This window comes from Penicillium brevicompactum (genome assembly GCF_028827555.1).
Source record: "Penicillium brevicompactum strain IBT 35665 chromosome Unknown utg000005l_segment0_segment0, whole genome shotgun sequence".
NCBI classification, from domain to species: domain Eukaryota; kingdom Fungi; phylum Ascomycota; class Eurotiomycetes; order Eurotiales; family Aspergillaceae; genus Penicillium; species Penicillium brevicompactum.
The window spans coordinates 5,546,970-5,564,826 of NW_026623208.1; the positions used below are offsets into that span (position 1 = coordinate 5,546,970).

At 50.5% G+C, this 17,857-nt stretch overlaps 9 protein-coding genes across 9 annotated transcripts; 3 read left to right on the forward strand and 6 right to left on the reverse strand.

Moving 5' to 3' along the window:
• Positions 1 to 528: 528 nt before the first annotated feature.
• On the reverse strand, positions 529 to 1,591 carry N7506_007973 (ADP-ribosylglycohydrolase family protein; the record flags this gene model as incomplete). Its single annotated transcript, XM_056957266.1, has 3 exons — positions 529 to 905; positions 970 to 1,388; positions 1,440 to 1,591. 3 exons carry the CDS (start codon positions 1,589 to 1,591, stop codon positions 529 to 531), a joined length of 948 nt encoding a protein of 315 aa, XP_056811600.1.
• A 277-nt stretch (positions 1,592 to 1,868) lies between these two features.
• N7506_007974 (isoflavone reductase family protein) lies at positions 1,869 to 2,810 on the reverse strand (the record flags this gene model as incomplete). The annotated part of the gene is made up of 1 exon (XM_056957267.1): positions 1,869 to 2,810. The coding sequence occupies one exon, from the start codon at positions 2,808 to 2,810 to the stop codon at positions 1,869 to 1,871; it is 942 nt and encodes a 313-aa protein (XP_056811601.1).
• Positions 2,811 to 3,397: 587 nt separating this feature from the next.
• On the reverse strand, positions 3,398 to 5,148 carry trpE (anthranilate synthase TRP2; the record flags this gene model as incomplete). Its single annotated transcript, XM_056957268.1, has 4 exons — positions 3,398 to 4,707; positions 4,764 to 4,837; positions 4,911 to 5,059; positions 5,137 to 5,148. 4 exons carry the CDS (start codon positions 5,146 to 5,148, stop codon positions 3,398 to 3,400), a joined length of 1,545 nt encoding a protein of 514 aa, XP_056811602.1.
• A 724-nt stretch (positions 5,149 to 5,872) lies between these two features.
• On the reverse strand, positions 5,873 to 7,927 carry N7506_007976 (WD40 repeat domain-containing protein; the record flags this gene model as incomplete). Its single annotated transcript, XM_056957269.1, has 5 exons — positions 5,873 to 5,899; positions 5,947 to 7,452; positions 7,571 to 7,719; positions 7,803 to 7,819; positions 7,878 to 7,927. The coding sequence occupies 5 exons, from the start codon at positions 7,925 to 7,927 to the stop codon at positions 5,873 to 5,875; spliced, it is 1,749 nt and encodes a 582-aa protein (XP_056811603.1).
• A 1,296-nt stretch (positions 7,928 to 9,223) lies between these two features.
• N7506_007977 (rhomboid family protein) lies at positions 9,224 to 10,372 on the forward strand (the record flags this gene model as incomplete). The annotated part of the gene is made up of 2 exons (XM_056957270.1): positions 9,224 to 9,615; positions 9,667 to 10,372. The coding sequence occupies 2 exons, from the start codon at positions 9,224 to 9,226 to the stop codon at positions 10,370 to 10,372; spliced, it is 1,098 nt and encodes a 365-aa protein (XP_056811604.1).
• A 663-nt stretch (positions 10,373 to 11,035) lies between these two features.
• N7506_007978 (Rad1/Rec1/Rad17 family repair protein) lies at positions 11,036 to 12,199 on the reverse strand (the record flags this gene model as incomplete). The annotated part of the gene is made up of 1 exon (XM_056957271.1): positions 11,036 to 12,199. One exon carries the CDS (start codon positions 12,197 to 12,199, stop codon positions 11,036 to 11,038), a length of 1,164 nt encoding a protein of 387 aa, XP_056811605.1.
• A 170-nt stretch (positions 12,200 to 12,369) lies between these two features.
• N7506_007979 (OST5 family protein) lies at positions 12,370 to 12,782 on the reverse strand (the record flags this gene model as incomplete). The annotated part of the gene is made up of 4 exons (XM_056957272.1): positions 12,370 to 12,415; positions 12,478 to 12,532; positions 12,592 to 12,621; positions 12,680 to 12,782. The coding sequence occupies 4 exons, from the start codon at positions 12,780 to 12,782 to the stop codon at positions 12,370 to 12,372; spliced, it is 234 nt and encodes a 77-aa protein (XP_056811606.1).
• A 178-nt stretch (positions 12,783 to 12,960) lies between these two features.
• Positions 12,961 to 14,536, forward strand: gcnE (histone acetyltransferase GCN5; the record flags this gene model as incomplete). The annotated part of the gene is made up of 7 exons (XM_056957273.1): positions 12,961 to 12,982; positions 13,047 to 13,138; positions 13,196 to 13,249; positions 13,299 to 13,525; positions 13,584 to 13,698; positions 13,755 to 14,462; positions 14,516 to 14,536. The coding sequence occupies 7 exons, from the start codon at positions 12,961 to 12,963 to the stop codon at positions 14,534 to 14,536; spliced, it is 1,239 nt and encodes a 412-aa protein (XP_056811607.1).
• Positions 14,537 to 14,933: 397 nt separating this feature from the next.
• N7506_007981 (fungal specific transcription factor domain-containing protein) lies at positions 14,934 to 17,449 on the forward strand (the record flags this gene model as incomplete). The annotated part of the gene is made up of 2 exons (XM_056957274.1): positions 14,934 to 15,142; positions 15,196 to 17,449. 2 exons carry the CDS (start codon positions 14,934 to 14,936, stop codon positions 17,447 to 17,449), a joined length of 2,463 nt encoding a protein of 820 aa, XP_056811608.1.
• Positions 17,450 to 17,857: the final 408 nt, after the last annotated feature.

A 17,857-nucleotide genomic window follows, 5' to 3' on the forward strand; every position in this document is an offset into this window, starting at 1 on the left:
GAAAGGAAGCAAATGTTGACCTTCGGTTAAAATACCAACACGGCAGGATCAATCTACTTGGTCGACCTAGTTCTACTTAGTCGCCAGTAGCACGCCTTCTGTCAGATTCTCGGCCCAACATATCTGTCCGGCTCCGTGTATATTACCATGAACAGCAAGCATGGACAGCAAGCCAATACGACCTCAATCATTTATGCTAACTCGACAAATTTCCAAGCCGGGACCTTGGGGGTTCCTGCTCTTTGCCGCGCCACTGTGGCAAGCCGCGCAACGTTGATGTCTCAGGCAACAGACATCAGGCAACAGTGAATATATGCTTCGCCCAGAGAGTTGGCATGCGCGCTTCAGGATACGAGTACGGAGTACAATACTCAATGCGTTCACATCCCGAAGCTCTCAAGTTGACATTTCCATTGCCATTTAAGGGATGCCTTACGTCATTCATTCTAGAATTCCATTTGCTTGGCATTCATTCACTCATAACTATGTCGACGTGAAGGATATCTCGCGAGCATCACAGCCTTGGAATCACCTAACCTTCGCTGCGAACGAGTTGGCGATACCCTTGATGAACTCTTTCCTTTGCATACCGTCCCTCCATTCGCTGGGGATGGATGCAACTCCGTTGAAACAACCCGCAAGCCCTCCGTAAACAGCTCCAGCGGTATCAGAATCACCACCCAGATTGACAACAGCTAAGGCACCCTCTCTCCACGAGTCATATTTGAAGAATGCCCATAAGGCACATTCAAGCGTATCGACCACCCACCCACTGCTCCTCATATCGCTCGGATTCTTTGCTCTCCAATCCTCGATCGACTTGTACTTAGCAATTCGATTCGCGAGAGCAGAATGCGTGAATGGGAATGCCGAAACCGTGTTTTGAAGTTGTTGTTTCGTCTCACCTATTCACGTATTAGCCTTTGGATTTGAAATGATCCGCACACGGATCAGACTCAGACGACTCACCATTCATAGCCAGAGTCACTAACTCCGTGTATGCCTCACACGCCTCCACACAAGCAAGCGAAGGATGTGTAATCTTGCTCTGCTCCCTGGCAAATTCTCTCGCCAGCTCAACATCCCGCCAATACCATACTCCGATGGGGGCGATTCTCATCAAGCTCCCATTCCCCGAGAATTCTTCGCGATTTAGTTGTGCGTTCACCCCAGCTTGGGCAAATGCCATGTCGCTCATTCTAGATCTCCAGATCTTCAAGGACAGGCGGGTTGAACGTCCCACGTCCCACGCGCGACCAATAGTACTAAAACGACCTTCGCTCAACCACTCGACGTAGAATTTGACTGATAGCTCGTGGTTGTATTGCATGGACTTGAAGATAGAGGTTGCTAATGCCAGCGTCATGGAACCGTCATCGGAATAAGAGCTGTTTGGATTAGATGAATTGTTCGTTGTTTGGAGTGCTATCGAGGCTTACCCAGCTGGCTCGTCGAAGGGAGCAACATATCTCAAGCCAGTTATTGGTTCAAACGTTCCTGGATCTCTGAATTGGACTGGTCCTCCTAAGGCATCGGCGACGCAGACGCCCCAGATGGCGCCTTGGGCACGGTCTTCCAGGGAGTGAGACATGTTCGGAGGTGAGGTTGTAAAGTTTACTTTGGAGATATGTGGGGGATCAAGTAAGTTAAATAGGCGCGATTGGGAAACTACGATTGACTCACAGCGTGATGCGCAGCAAGATCACGGACGGTAAGCACTTGGAATCCACTCTTTAGGCTGATACGAGGCTCAACAACCGTGTTGCGACCCTTACGCTAGACTCAAAACTGCACAATTTGCGAGCATCCATGGATCTTTTATTTTTCACGACTTTCTCAAGTCAATCTTGACTCATATTTACTCACATTTACTTAGGAGGCCAAACGGTGTCCTTCCACGGTCGCCCTTTGGTCTCCCTCGCCAAGTCCTCTAACGTCTTCCACTTCCACAGTCGCTGACCCGGATTAACCAATTCATTATCATTCCCCAAACCATCCGCAGAATGATTGATATTCCCATCCCCCATCAAGAACCGCAAATAAGCAGCGGGGTCCCACGAGGCCTCAGCCGTTGTCTGCGCCTTGTACGTCTGGTAAGGGATCTCCGCCACATCAATCTGCCCCGCACCAGCAGCCTGCATGATCGACGCAACCTCAGCAACAGAGCGAGTATCACCAGCCAAATGTACAATCTCAGGGATTTTCTCTTCCGGCAAAGTAGCCAGCGACGCAACAGTCTTCCCCACGTCCTGAAGCGAAGTAAACGAGATCGGCGAATGCGGGGGCCCCACACTGGTATATTTCCCGTTTTTGGTGTCGAGACCGAACCAAGGCCCAATACTGTCTTCGAGGAATAGACCGCAGAATATTCGACAGATTTTCATGTGTGTTACGACGGGCTGCGCATTCGCTAGATGTTTCTTCTTCTCGTACCACTCTAAGTGGGCGAAGTCGTGTCCGTAATGATCGACGCCAAATTCAGACGGGAAGTATACCTGCACGCCTGTTCGAGGCAGTGCGGCTGCGATCTTGGTTTTGAAATCGTGGCCTTCGGGCCCGATGGTGTTGACGAGGATTTGCACGCCTTCGAGGGCTTGTTCGAGGCTGTTTTCGTTATATGTCCGGGTTGTGACCTTGACGCCGGCCCGGACTTCGGATGGCTGCAGGAGGTTTGGCTCTTTTCTTGACAGGAGCACTATCTCGGAGAATTTGTCGTAGAATGCTGATGATAGGAAGGCGTTTGTGACATGTTTGCCGAGGTGCCCGGTGGCTCCGGCAATGGCAACAACTGGGCCTGTGCTGGGTGTCATGGTAGTCGAGATGGTGAGGAACAATTCTTAATTGACAATTAATGTAGAATGGAGGGTGTTGGATTCAGCTCACTTATACTTTGCCATTTAGACCCTGCTGACGTCAGTGACAAACGGTCGAAACATCCCAAACATGGGGCTCGAGGGGTATGATTGGACGAAGTCATCGGGATGTTTGCATTCGGGCTCATCTTCGGCAGGCTTGACGGGATATGAGCCGAGGTTTACCCTGGCGTTGCTACTAGATTCTTTGCCTATACTATCCATGGATGTGGTTGGCGAAACAATTGGCGCATGGGGAGAAATGTGGTTGGCACAAATTGTATACTCTTCGTCAAGCTCTAAAATATTGATCCAAAATAACCATCATGACAATGACAAGCAGCCCATGATGCTAGAGGGCCCCATCCACATAAATAAATAAAAATAACCGCTAGAAACCCATTTCACAAATTGAGACCAAAAATGGAAGAGTCCACATGCTGTAAAATATGTGTAAAAACCAATGGTAGACCGAAATTGGTATTGAACATCTTAGATGAGCGCATCCGCTTTGAGCGCCCGGGTTCTGCTCCTCAGCTTTTCATTTATTGCTTTTCCATGCTGAGGTATTTCGCCTCAGCACCCTTGATACAAGCAATGTTAGCACCGAGCTTGTTGATGGTCTCCATGTACTCATCATAAGGATCCGAGTCAAAGACAATACCACCTCCAGCTTGGAGGTAAGCAATGCCATCCTTGACCATCATAGTCCGCAGAGCAATGCAGGTGTCCATGGCACCGGGCATCTCAGCAGTACCGTCTGAGTTGGCGCTGTTGTAGCCGAAGTATCCAACAGCGCCGGCGTACACACCGCGCTTCTCGCCTTCGAGTTCAGCGATGAGCGACATCGCCCGCACCTTGGGGGCACCGGACACGGTACCGGCAGGGAAGATAGACCGGAAGGCGTCGAAGCGGGTCATATCCGGGCGCAGGACGCCGGAAACCTGAGACACCAGGTGCTGGACGTGTGAGAACTTCTCCACGACCATGAGTCGGTCGACCTGTGTGGTGGTGGGGTCGCAGACGCGGTTGACGTCGTTGCGGGCAAGATCGACCAGCATGACGTGCTCTGCGCGGTCCTTGAGACTGCTGCGGAGTTCATCGGCCAGTGCGAGGTCTTCCTCTGGGGTCTTGCCACGCTTGACTGTGCCGGCAATGGGGTGACTAATAATTCGGCCGTTCTCTTCCTTCACTAGAAGCTCGGGGCTAGCTCCAACCAGCTGGAAGTCTTGGCAATCGATATAGAATAGATAAGGGGAGGGGTTGACGGTACGAAGGTGGCGGAAGAGGTTGTAAGGGTGGAGAGAGGTAGGCCGGGAGAGTCGCTGTGATGGCACGGTTTGGAAGATATCACCCTTGGCAATGTGCTGCTTCAATCGGTGGACATGGCCTTCATAACCCTCTTGTCCAATGTTGGAGGTGTATTCCTGGTTGGGGATGATGGGACCCTGGGGTGGGAACGGTGTGCGCTCCTGGAGTAGTGTGTCGATGGTTTTTTGAATGGTTTCTTGGCCCTTGAGGTATGAGGCCTCGATGTCGGCATCCGCCGAGGGGATAGGTACGTAAGTAATGACCTTGACGACCTGGAAGAAGTGATCAAATGCGATGATGGTATCAAACAGCATGAAGAAAGACTCAGGTACCCCGAGAACATCCTTCATGGGCCGCGCGGTCTTGGGTTCGAAGTATCTGACGCAGTCGTACCCAACATATCCGATGGCTCCGGCAGTCAATGGTGGCAGAACCAATCCGGGAACTGTTGCGACGCGGTATTGAGAGAGCTCTTCTTCGAGGTATGGGAGGGGATCCGCTGCTGGGCCATGGCCCTCGCCGGTTTTGATGACTTTTCTGGGGTCTGGGTAGCAATTGGTTAGCAATGGTGTTGAACAAGCGGCTGAACAAACCACCCACCTGCGCCGACAAAGCTGTAACGTCCAATGGTCTCTGTGGTGGCAGCGCTTTCATATAAGAATGATAGCCGCGAGCTGAAGCGGTGTCAGTTCTTCTTCAATGGTCAAGATTCCGCCTCATCGTGCAGTGAGGCACTGAATGACTCACTTTTCAGCAATCTTCAGGTATGCTAAAGTCGGGGTCAAAAGATCGGCGGAGATCGTCGCAGTGACAGGAAGGAGGTTCGGAGGAAATGCAGAGTTTCTGGACTTCGAGATTACATCCTTCGCCTCTTGAAGGGATGGGACGCTGACGACCTGTTCAAGGAGTGTTAACGAAATTCTCGGTACGTCTTAGGAGCGAAAATTGTAGCGCGCCTGATAGTTCAGCTTACAGGAGTTGTCATTGTGTCGTGATTATCTTCAACGATGCGAATGGAGAGTAATGAAAGAGTTGGGTTAACGATGGGAAAAAGATTGTGGGGGGGGTACCGGCCGCAAGTCCGGCAAGATCACCAAAGCCCGCCTGCAAGCAATAGTACAATCTCACTATAGATTGTCGAGGGTTCCGAGAATGAACCTCAACCTGTTATCCTATGTCGTACAAATCACCTATCAGACAAGGAACGAGGGCTTAATATGTCCAGAATTACACATAGAACGAGCACAAATGTTCCGAATCGGCCCAGCCCTGAGCGAGGGGCACAGACTATCGATAAAGGCGCTACTCCACTACAATCATACATACTTCCAGTACTCCGCAATGCTTTTTGGGTATTTTTTCTTGATTATGATTCAGTAAAGGTGAGTCTCGATCAAAGTACCCACCTGAATTGGGGAATAAAAACAGTTTGGAGAAAAAGAAAAGATTAAAAAAAGGGGAAAGGTCCACCGTCGCCAATCCATGCCATTCGCCGTCCCACCCAAGCCTGTCCCAAGCAATGTAAAGCCATTATGCATCTTCTAAACCAGTCAAATGTACGGAGTATGTTCACAGAAGTAAAGTAGTGGTAATCGGAGAGCCCGACGGTTATTGTGCTCGGGGATATAATCGACACGGCCCTCCGAGTAGGATGCCGATTCGATTGAGCACGAGTCGCGAGTTTATGTGACCGCTGTAAACTGGCTCCGTCACCGCTGCAAGTTTATTATTGCCATCTGAAGGGGAGTTTCGTCAGCTTTGGGGCTCGGAGGGAGCTATCCACGGGGTTGGGGGTCCATTTGAGGGTGCGTACCTTTTTGTTGAAACCGTACGCAAGTCGCTTTCCATCTGAGTCCCAGACCAAAGGCCAGAAGGACGGTGATTCCGAATGAGTAAAGCCGTTGTGTCCATTAGTTGATCGGTCGGGGTCTTCCTTTTTCACTTCGGATTTTGGTGCAGTCCAGGTAGAGATGGGTTCACCTCCGCGTTCCACATTCCAGATACATAGTCGGTCTTTGCTAGCTGCCGCAAGGGCATAGCCATCGGGGGAGAAACATCCGGTGAGCGCGTTGTTCGAGGGAGATGGGCCCAGGGAAAACTGGTGGATGCAATTGTGGTCCCCGGAATCAAGGTCGACCTGCCAAACCTTCACCTTGCCGCCCTGGGAGAAGGTTGCGAAGACAATGCGCCGTGCGTGGGATTGAGGGCGAAGCTCAAGACCAGTTATCTGCTCAGAGTGGGCGTTGGGTATCAAAATTTGATGGGTCGGAATCCAAATTGAAGAGTCTGGTCCAGATGCCGCGATTGCAACAGATTGAGAGTCGGTTTGAATGCACCGAAGGAAGTCCCAGGTGGTTTTTTCGCGGGAAGAAAACGTATTGACCAAGCGGATACTATTATCCACCTCGCATTGGTAGATTGCACCTTCACCGGAGGCAAAGATCTGACTGCGCCCACACCATGAGACCGTGTAGAGATGGTCTTCGATTATCTGTGGTGAAGGGAAAGCATCAGGCCGGCGGTGGTCATCCCAGAGCGCGAGTTCTGATATGTTGTCATTTGAGGCCACAACGATCAACTGTGAGCTGACATCTGACCAAAACAGACCAGTGATTATCCGGGGCACTTCGGGCAGTAGGTCGACAGCGTCACCGCTGGTGTTGTACATCGTGACAGTCCCCTTCTCGTTAGTAGAAGTTGCAACGGCCAATTTGTCTCCAATGGCATCCCAAGCAACATTCGAGACAGTTGTACTGCCCTTTTTGTAAGAAACTATTTTCTTTTCCACCGGCTCTGCTGAAAGGGAAAGCTTCCACAGGCTACAATAGTCATGACCAGCTGCCACGACCGTCGTGGAATCTCGAGGGCGCCAAAGAGCCTGGGTCACGTGATTCTCCACATCGAGGAGGGCGGTGTCGGGCGTCAAATCAACGGTCTTGGCGGGGGCGATTTGAATGCCAGAGCTGTCGCCGTTCTCCAGGGTAACCGGGGGCTCGGGTATTTCTTCCGCCATACTGACATCGCCGTCCCCATCCATGGGGTGAGGACTGGCGGGCTGGCTTTCGGTTTGCGCCTTGTCCTCCATGGACTCGTCGCTATCCTCCTCGTCCTTTCGGATCTGCCTTCCGGGCTCGGCATGGCCGTTGACCGGGCGGTCGCGCGCAGCCTGACTCGGCGACTCGGGCTGGTCTGTGCCAATGGCATCATCGCGACTTCGTACTAAGCCATTTTCCAAACGCTCTGGTCCGAAAAAGTAATCAGAGGGTGAGATTGTAATGCGATTACCCTCCTGTAGTGCGATTAGTTTCGGGTTCGACTTGAAGCCGTGGAAGGAAAGCCGTAGATTTTCCAATCAGACATGTGCGCATCGGCGCATCGGAAAAATTCCGTTCAGATGAGGAACATACCTTGTCAAGGGAGGTCTCTAGCTCATGATACTGCAGGCCCTTCTGGACCAGCGAGACTAGCGCATGTGTTTTAATGTACGGCGCGAACGGGAGGGTCTGTGGGTCAGGATACCACGCGCGTTGCAAAGAGACGGCAGCATCGCCGTGGCCTGCAGGGGAGGAGTTAGACAGAGATCCAATGGTAGAGATTGGGAACCGTGAAGCGCTGCGATCCAGCGACGGGGTCACCAACCTGATTCTTGGAGATATCTAGAGAGGGAATTAGAATTGTAAAATGGGGGGGGAGAGACATGCTCAGGTCACTCACCTCCAAATTAGATAATTGACATGATGCGAGGTGAGGTCAGGTTGTGCCATGATTACATGTGCGACCAGTTAAGTGCCGCGAACATGCCAGAGAGGGAAGGAGCTCTTAGCCGCTAGGCCAGTGAAAATCAAAGTGGAGAGGCTTCGATGCGCGGAGACGGAGCTTCAGGAACACGAGGCCGGAAGGAGGGAAGTTCCGGAGAAATGAAAAGAAATGAAAAGGGGGAGATTGAATGTGGTCCAGCCTCAATAGCTCAAAAGCAGCCAGAGAGTCAGATCGAGAGAGGTCTGGAGATTTAAAGGGAAAATTGAAGATTGGGTAAGGTTGATCAAGCCAAGCCAAGGGAGATTCAGAGGGAAGAGGACGTGACTGGGAAAGTGGGACTTCCCGCCTTTCGCCTAGATCAAATCAAGTGCAGTCACCAAATACGTAGCTTAGAGGGGGAAAAAGAAGAAAGTGAAGATCTGAGATTAAAGGATCCAGAATGGAAGTCCAGAGTTTAGCACTAGCCACTCGATGTGTGGCGCCCTCCACACTTTGGTCCTGCAGGATGTCACGGGTCTGATTGGTGAGACTTGACTCTTGTCCGGATTCTTGACCTATTGACTCGATGTGCTCTCATTTCTGCTCCATTCAATTCACCCCACTCGGCTCTTACATACGGAGTATGTCTTGTCGGATTATCCTTCGAACCGTCAAGTCTCACCTTCAACCCGAATGGCTTGAAACTGATCTGTTCTCCACACATCGGGGTATTTCAGCACGAGCACCTCCCACTGCAAAGTCCCTAATACTACCTGGTACCACCCCCTGGGTACATGAACAGGACCAATCTCGTCCAATGAGGCTTCGGTGATTGGTCCTTTTGTCAGAACTCGTAGGGTGCAGGTCCTGCAATCATTCCAGGGTGGCTGACACAAAATACCGGACTTAGACATATGTGCAGGCATGTTTCGGGGCACTTGTCATATCTGAGCTTCCCGAATTGCGGATGAGCTGCAGCTGGGTACCGGATCGTCCTTATTGTTCTCTGTGGACACATATGGCATACGGAGTACTGCATATACACTTGGGTTAATCCAGGGTCGCCATGGATTTCTAGTACATAAGACCTTGCTCTACACATTTAAACTTGTAATATGTACTACACATAGTTATTTAACTCTGTCGAGTCCCTTATTTCTTCTTTTTTTGGCTACCGCTCATACTTATAGGCCTAGCGGCACGAACAGACTCCATGCAGGCCCAGCCTTCAATGGGGCCAAATATGGCTTTCCGCCCTACGCTAAAGCCTAACCTTCTCCAACATCAGGCTCGCTGCATGCCAGAGCTCCCAGAGCTCCAATATGTCGCTTCGAATCAATATTCCGCCTGCTACTCGGTTCTGCCTTGTCAGCCTGATCACTTTATCCTTGCTGTACAATATTGCCAGATGGCGCCAGATTGACACCACCGGCGGAACCCCAACAACCTCTCCCCTCGTTCCCTATCTGACCCTCGTCCCCTCCTACTTCTACTACTATCCCTGGACCCTAGCCACGGCTACATTCGTCGAGCAGAACATTTTCACCCTTCTCTTGAATGCCACAACCATTTTCTATGGCGGCAAGTACCTCGAGCGCGCGTGGGGCTCGCGCGAACTCAGCAAATTCATTGCTGTGATCGCCGTGGTTCCCTGTGTGGCCATGATCCCAATCTACCTAATCTGGGGATCTCTTGGAGGCACCTCAGGCACATCGTATGTATTTCCGCACGCAAGACCCCGCGCTCAGCTAACCCGATCGTCCAGGCTCACTCAAATCTGCGGCGGCGTCTCCATCCAAGCCTCCTTCCTAGTCGCCTTCAAACAACTAGTCCCGGAACACACCGTGACAGTCTTCAAGGGCCTGGTGAAGATGCGCGTCAAACATTTCCCCGCCCTGTTCCTCCTCCTCAACACAATCAGCGGCATCGCCTTCGGAACAGACACAGCCGCCTTCCTGGCCTGGCTAGGCGTTCTCGCTAGCTGGACCTACCTCCGCTTCTACAAGTACCAGCCCGACCTGACCGGAACATCGAGCACCGGAACCGGTATCAAAGGCGATGCCAGCGAGACTTTCGCTTTCGCTTGTCTCTTCCCAGACATCATGCAGCCGCCCATCGCATTCGTCGCAGAGCAGATCTATACTCTACTGGTAGCAGTCAAAATCCTCAAACCCTTCTCGGAGGATGATATCGCGTCCGGGAATGAGCAGGTGCTGGCGCGCGGCGAAGCGGGCTTGCCCACCTTGCTGAACTCTCGCGGGGGCGCACGGGGAGCAGGCAAGCGCGAAGAGGCAGAGCGGAGACGCGCTGTTGCCCTGAAGGCTTTGGACCGGAGGCTGCAAGCTGCCACTATTCCAAGACCTCAGCTGCCCGTGGGAGAGCCCTCTTCCCAGCATCCGGCGACACCCACTGCGGCTGCGCCTGGCCCAAGCATGCTTGGAGAGACGAGCTATAATCCCGACCATGCATGAGGGATTGTAAATCGTTGTGCCACTCTCTGATATTACGAAAGAGCACTTGGGAGTATTGGACATACTCGCATTCATGAGCGATATTCGGCTTGGCTTTTTTATACTGACACTATGTCTACCCTTGATGATGTACATGATTTGTTGGACCTGGTTTAGATTTCCGACTCTCCTTCCTGTACATGGAGCCAATATTCTGGCTCCTGTGCAATGCTGTAGCATAAGCGTTGAATTTGACTTGTTTCTATACCCGTCTTGCGTCTGTTTGATATCGTGTGCTGCCAAGGTACGCCAAGGTAGGAGAGCCAAAAGAAAAAGATAACAAACTCAGCTGGACATCGGGACTAGGAGTCGAACCCAGTACTTCGGGTAGGAATGAAACTGTCCCAACAGATGGAGAGGATTGGGCCCTTTGGGATTAAGCTGTAGCGAAATCAGGACAAGCGACACCTCACCCAGCTGGTATTTATTATACCAGGCAGCCCTTATTTGGTCATTTAGCTGACACTTCTACTCAGTACTTCTGTTTGTGTGTGTTACTCTAATCTAAGGATGTACCCTTGTTTGATACTCTTACCCGGGCAATGTATCTGTCATCTGGTTCACATCAAGTGAAGGGAGAAGCACTGGTAGGATGTAACTAGTTTTCATTGCTCTTGATCTTAGCTATTCACTTCCATCCATCTCCAGCTCGGCTTCTTCCTCGTCAAGAAGTGGTACAAAGCGGAAATCAACAAAGCAGACGGGCCCATTAGGCCCCTTAACACCAGCACCAACCGGTCTACCTACAGGAGCATTGTGATCATCAAGCTCGACCATGAACTGTAGACTCAACACTCCCTGCCGATCCCCACGAATACTGACCTTATTAGCAACCGACATGGCCCTTGCAGCCTTGCGAATCAGCGCAAAGCGATAACCTTGTTGAATACGTTCCCCCACGGAAGACGGCGGGGACACAAGGAAGGTCTCTGTGACAGTGGGTGCAACCTTGGCTCTTGTGGCACGACTCCGGGAAGAACCATCGTCTGCTGGTACCTTGCGCATCTGGGATTGTGGGGCACCTTGTCCCGCGCCACCGACAACTCCGTTGTTTGAGTCAACCGAAAACTCGATGGTAGATTCACTGAAAGGACCGCCAGCCCCGGAAAGAGCAAAGTACGGTTCACGTGTTGCGCAAGCAGATAGCTTTAGGATATTTGGGGTTGAGGAGTCGAGTTCAGCGATGGCGTTATGCAACCAGGCGGAGCGCATGATGATCTTCATGATGATCGCATCGCGCTGGAGTGGAATGTCTGCTTCGTTCTCATCAGGCTCGTAAGTGACGAGTTCACATGTTGTTTTCACACCTGCTTCGGTGATCGCTATGGTGAGTGGCGCCCCATGATGGGCATATTGTAAGGTGCAAGAGCGGTCCATCAGCAGCGTGGGGGCATTGAATGCGCTTGACGAGGCGGGGTTTGCTTGTGTGACACTGGTGTCTCGGGATCGGTTGGAATCCAGCTCATTGATGCCGAAGATCTTGAGGGTGTCCAGGAGGGCAGAGAGGGAGACAACGAAGTGGGGGTAGTCTGAGTGCTGGGAAGATTCATTGTCGTTGGAAGGTTCATTTTGGTTGGGCTCTGAATCGGTTGATGAATTGAATGTATAGCTCGTGAACAGCGACTTGTCGAGGAAAGCTAGACCTTGGATCACGCGGCCCTCTTCCACTGAAAATCGGAGTCCGTCCGGGGTGATTTGAACGGTAGCCTTGGGAGCGAATCCAATGCAGGAGAGCAATGTATAGAGATGCTGGGCGTTGTTGGAGACGCCGACGAAAAAGGGCTCCATTTTGTAGGAGCTGCTAGCTCAAGCTTCGCAGGCGCGATATTGTTTGACACAGAACAGTTATTATAAGTCCGCAGATGCGTGACGGCTTTGGATGTTCTAGCAGTACAAACCCCTCTGAGCCCAACGCTTATGGTACATTTGAGGGGACGCGCAATAGTTCAAGTCGTCGTTTAAACGTAGACTCCGGCGGCACAAATCGTAAACACGGCTCCGAAGCTGCCCAAGATATCCAGTCAGTACATTGTATGTCGAGAAGTACAGTGCAGCGGACTACTAACCCAAATGCCAGTGCGGCCGGTACACCCAAGGATGCGATGCCAAGTAGAGACCGATCTGTTTGACGTGAATGTCAGTACGTGCTCAATGGGCCATAAATCAAAATTCACACTTACTCAGGCCGAAAAGAGTCGCGGTCACCAGGGCTAACAGAAATTGGTTAGAAATGAGTCGTTATCCAAGCTGCGATAAGTGGGAACTTACCGAGGACCAGCAAGTTGAAGCCGACGGAGAATTGGGCGTCCTTGCCAACAAGAGGGATGAAAGGAGATTTGGCGGCTGCCTCCCAGACTTCGTTCAGAGACATGAGGACAAATTAAATTGAGAATTGTAATTGAGAGAGACTGGATACAAGTGAAAGATAGATCTATATGATGGGCCGGTGTTGATCTGGCTCGATCGGCAATTAGTTAATCCGGCCGTACCCCATGTCATGCCGCGCGACAGCGCAAGGCAAGTCAAGCTTTGAAGACCTCAAGATCAACATGGTTGCTGATTCTCCCAAAAGTAAGTGCCTGGATTGCTTCAATTCTTTGTGCATGAATGGCGACTCACCCTATTTTGAATCTAGGCTTCAAGCGCAAGGCCTCTGAGGACGCAGCTTCCCCAGACTCCGGGCAGCAGGCGAGCAAGAAGGCACGCACCGATTCGCCTGAGAAAGAAGTGAGGCCTTCAAAATATCACACCTGGCTTGTTTGATCTAACATTCATCTTGCACAGGAAGATGGCCCCCTCAAGAAAGCTCCCCTTCGGATTGTTCCGTTCCCTGAGAAGGTATCTCCAGCCCCACACAGGCACACCGCGTGCATCTATCCAGGAACAGATGACTGATAATACGAAGCCTGCAGTACTCGAGGAACGCCGCGGTGATATCGAGTTTCGAGTGGTCAACAACGATGGCTCCCATGATAGCTTCATCGTCTTGACTGGCCTGAAGTGTATCTTCCAAAAGCAACTGCCCAAAATGCCCAAGGACTATATCGCTCGCCTTGTGTATGACCGGTCTCATTTATCCATAGCGATTGTCAAGCATCCTTTGGAAGTCGTCGGGTATGTTTCCACACTGGTCCGCAAAGCGATGGGAGGTATTGATCGGTCTTGATAACAGAGGAATAACCTATCGTCCATTCAACACTCGCAAATTTGCTGAAATTGTGTTCTGTGCTATTTCCTCAGATCAACAAGTCAAAGGTTATGGTGCACACTTGATGTCTCACCTAAAGGTATGCATTTGTTGGGCTACTACCGTCGAGCGCATACCTAACAAATTCACTCCCAGGACTATGTCAAAGCAACATCTCCTATCATGCACTTCCTTACCTACGCCGATAACTATGCCATTGGTTACTTCAAGAAGCAAGGATTCACAAAAGAGATCACGCTTGACAGGTCAATTTGGATGGGTTATATCAAAGATTATGAGGGTGGTACACTCATGCAGTGCACCATGCTCCCAAAAATTCGCTATTTGGAAATGGGACGCATGCTGACCAAACAGAAGGAGTCCGTGCAAGCCAAGATTCGTGCCTTCAGCCGCTCACATATCGTCCATCCGCCCCCTAAAGAATGGAAGACCAAGGTGTACGCCATCGACCCACTCAGCATCCCTGCCATCAAAGAGTCTGGATGGTCACCGGACATGGATGAACTGGCACGTCAGCCTCGCCACGGGCCAAACTACAACCAGCTACTGCACTTGTTGAATGACATGCAAAACAACAGTGCAGCTTGGCCATTTACTCAGCCGGTGAATCGTGACGAGGTTCCTGACTACTATGAAGTGATCATGGAGCCTATGGACCTCTCGACCATGGAAGAGAAACACGAGAAGGACTTGTACCCGACTCCACAAGATTTCGTTAAGGATGCCATGTTAATTTTCGACAATTGTCGAAGATACAATAATGAGACCACGCCCTACGCCAAAAGTGCAAACAAACTTGAGAAGTTCATGTGGCAGCAAATCCGGAATATTCCGGAGTGGTCGGTGAGTAGTCCCTTGAACGAATATTTTTGATACATACTGACTCCTACTTCTAGCACCTTGCCGATAATCATTGATCTAAGAGCAAATTTTGGCTACAGCGTGGGTGTTTTTGTTTTGGGAGCGGCGTTGGGGTTTTCGGATTCAAGGCAATACCCTGTTATAGATTATTACGAAGAAACCTTTCAAAGTGCTCTGGCTTTGGGGTAATTCTGATTCATCATTCAAGTGAAATTTGACATACCCAATTGGGCCTTGGGGTATATCCCAAGCCCAGGACCTCTAGTATGATCTAACCTAAAAACCCTGGAGCACATGCCCAGGTGATGACGTAGGTTGACTAATATGCTATTTTAAGCTTTGAAGCCGTGATCGTCTTTTATGCCCCATTCTCCACTTAGTCGGGGTGGAAAATCACTTGGGGCACTTAATCAACCTGACAGCATTGAGCAATTTTCACAGATTCAAGCCCCAATGCCTCGGGGTAGACCGAAATCACACTTGCCTCCATGCAAATTTTGCAACAGAGAGTTCAAGCGCTTGGAGCACCTGAAACGACATGAACGAACCCGTGCGTGTTGCCGTCAATCATTCTTGGCTGCTATCAAATCTAATCTGGCAGTCAATCTAGACACGCAGGAAAAGCCATTCCACTGTCAATGTGGTCACTCTTTCTCTCGGCAGTAAGCTCTCGTTCCAATCTTCGAAACTCTTCTGATCGATGGTCTTCTCTCAGGGACCTGTTGAGTCGCCATGAAAGGCTGCATCACGCCCAAGGGCGAGTCACCCGGTCAAGTGGTCTTTCGGACGACATAGATGTCGTTGAAGAACCCGAACATAGGGCACCTCTTCAAGTAGAGCCTCCAGATCAGCTGGGCTTGAGCTTTCACCCCTCGCCTTTGTCGGATGAAATTCCGCCAAACCCCTCCAATATGGCTCAACCAGCCAGTGACTCTTATGGAGTAACCCTAAGTCAAGATGCATTGCAGTTACCTGACTTGTCGTGGGACAATGACGCTTTCTCTTTTCCAGACTTTATACCATCTCAATTCCTGGAAACGGGTGTTTCTCTTAGTGATCTATTCCAGCAAATGCCACCACAGAACGAGCTGGGGACTTACAGCTCTGCCGAAAATGGATCTATATCGGTGCCTCAACTCCTGACTCCTACTCAGAGCAAGAGCTCTCCGCTACACAGCGACGTGCATGACAGCATGAACTTAAGACACCCTCCACGGTTTCCATCCCTAGGCGATAACATTGACATCAGCAATATGGACACAAGATCTGAGACTGCCAATTGCCCATGGGCTGTATTGCCCTCGAATTACAGAACAATCATGAACAAGATGACGACTTTGAAGCCTGCGTTGCTGAACACACCATTTCCATCAAAATGCACTCTTGTGCGCTATCTCGAGGGCTACTTTCGAAAATTCCATGACCACTTTCCGTTTCTGCATATGGCATCGTTCAGGCCAGAGAATGTTGGAATGGAGCTTCTGTTGTCCATGGCTGCAATTGGTGCGTTTTACTGCTTTGAGTATAGGGAAGGCTATCGTTTGTATGGTGCAGCTCGCTCGTTGATCGAGTCCAGTTTGGGATCTTGTCGTGATGATTTGATTGATCAATTGACATCCCACGCTCCGAGATCCACTGAAGCAGGGCACGGGGCTCGGGAATTTACTTCTTCTCCTCGACTATCATCGCATGCAACCGAAACCCCTCGATCGAGCGCTTCGTCGACCGAAGATGACGAGCTGCAAGCTCGCCTTGAAAGAGCACAAGCTTTGATCATCCTCATAGCCACAGGCACATGGGGTGATCAAGCGCTTCTCCAAGACAGTTTAGCTATGAGCAGTCAACTCGCGTACTTGGTACGCCAGCTCGGAATCGATAAGCCAGACGATTCCAGCAACGCAAATCTAGATTGGCTGGCTTGGACAGCTCACGAACAGCTACGCCGCACATTGCTCGTTGCATACGTCATTCTCAACTTGAACAGTATAATTACAAATGTACCGCCAATGATATTGACCCCAGACGTTGCCCTGTGTCTGCCGTCCTGTGAGGCCGAATGGGGTGCCAATTCGTCAATCGCTTGGCAGCGCCATCGCGATGTATCGGCTTTGAGGGAGCGTCCGTTTGTGCAAACATTGAATCAACTGTTCATTGGTCAAAGCATATGCGATGAATGGGGAGTGTCAGCCTTCTCAAACTATCTCTTGATCCACGCAATCCTCCAGAGGATATATCTTGAAATTCAAATTCCACGAGAAACGTCATTCATTCAACCCGAACTCTTCAAAACGTTTGAACAAGCCCTTAGGCTATGGCAGCATTCATGGGAAACTACATGGGAGTCGACTCTTGATCCAAACTCACCAAAAGGCCCGATTGGGCTCAACGCAACAGCGCTGCTACGCCTGGCCTACATCCGGCTCAACATCAGGACAGGACTATGTCATGACTTTGTCACCAGCGACACCTCAAAGACCAAAGAAGGTCTGGCCAAGTTTAAACAAATATCTCTTGTTCGATCTGCGCCACTGGATAGGGCAATTCTTCAATGCATACATGCCCTCAGTATCCCCGTCAGGGTCGGCATCCAAAATGTGGCTTGCACCCAGGTGATGCATTGGGGTATCCAACATTCCATATGCCACCTTGAATGCGCATTGCTTCTTTCCTTATGGGTGCAAAACATTGCGGAAGTCGTTCGAACCAGTGGACTAGTTGCCTTGCGTGGGGATGAACTCAAACTACTCACCATGGCGAAGGGCCTTGTCAAAGAAACACATTTACAAGAAACCATCGATTACCAGGAAGAGACAGCAGAGAATTTACATCGCCTTGCCGCATCAACCGCTCGGCTATGGGCTGAGATCACTAGTGGAACGCATGTTTTTGATATTGTTCGTCGGATTGGGATATGTCTGTCGGTCATCTCTGATGCTCTCGAGTCAGAAGCTTGCCCAGGTGTATACTAGGACACACGTGAGATTATTCAATTATACCATCATCATAACTATCGTGGTGCACTATCGCACATTGTTTCCAGGCACTGTGAATGGATGGCAATCCGAATGTAGTTTGGTCCGTCTGGGGTGAATCTCACTTGAACACAACATTGGAATTGGTGACTTGGAATAGAACAGACTGGATTTCGTCCGGCAACTGTCAATTGACTTTTTTTTTCTCTCTCTCGAAACCCTGAAAAATTGACGTAGAGGTATAAAATGCATCAAAGCCCCATTGAGTGCCGTCACCGCCAGTTTCCAAGGTTGGAATAGACACCTTTTTTACCCAGGGTCAAACGCACAAGCTAAATTCAGCACTGGTGTGTGGTTAAGTCATTCAATCTTGGAACCTTGGAATCCAAGACTGATTATCAAGCA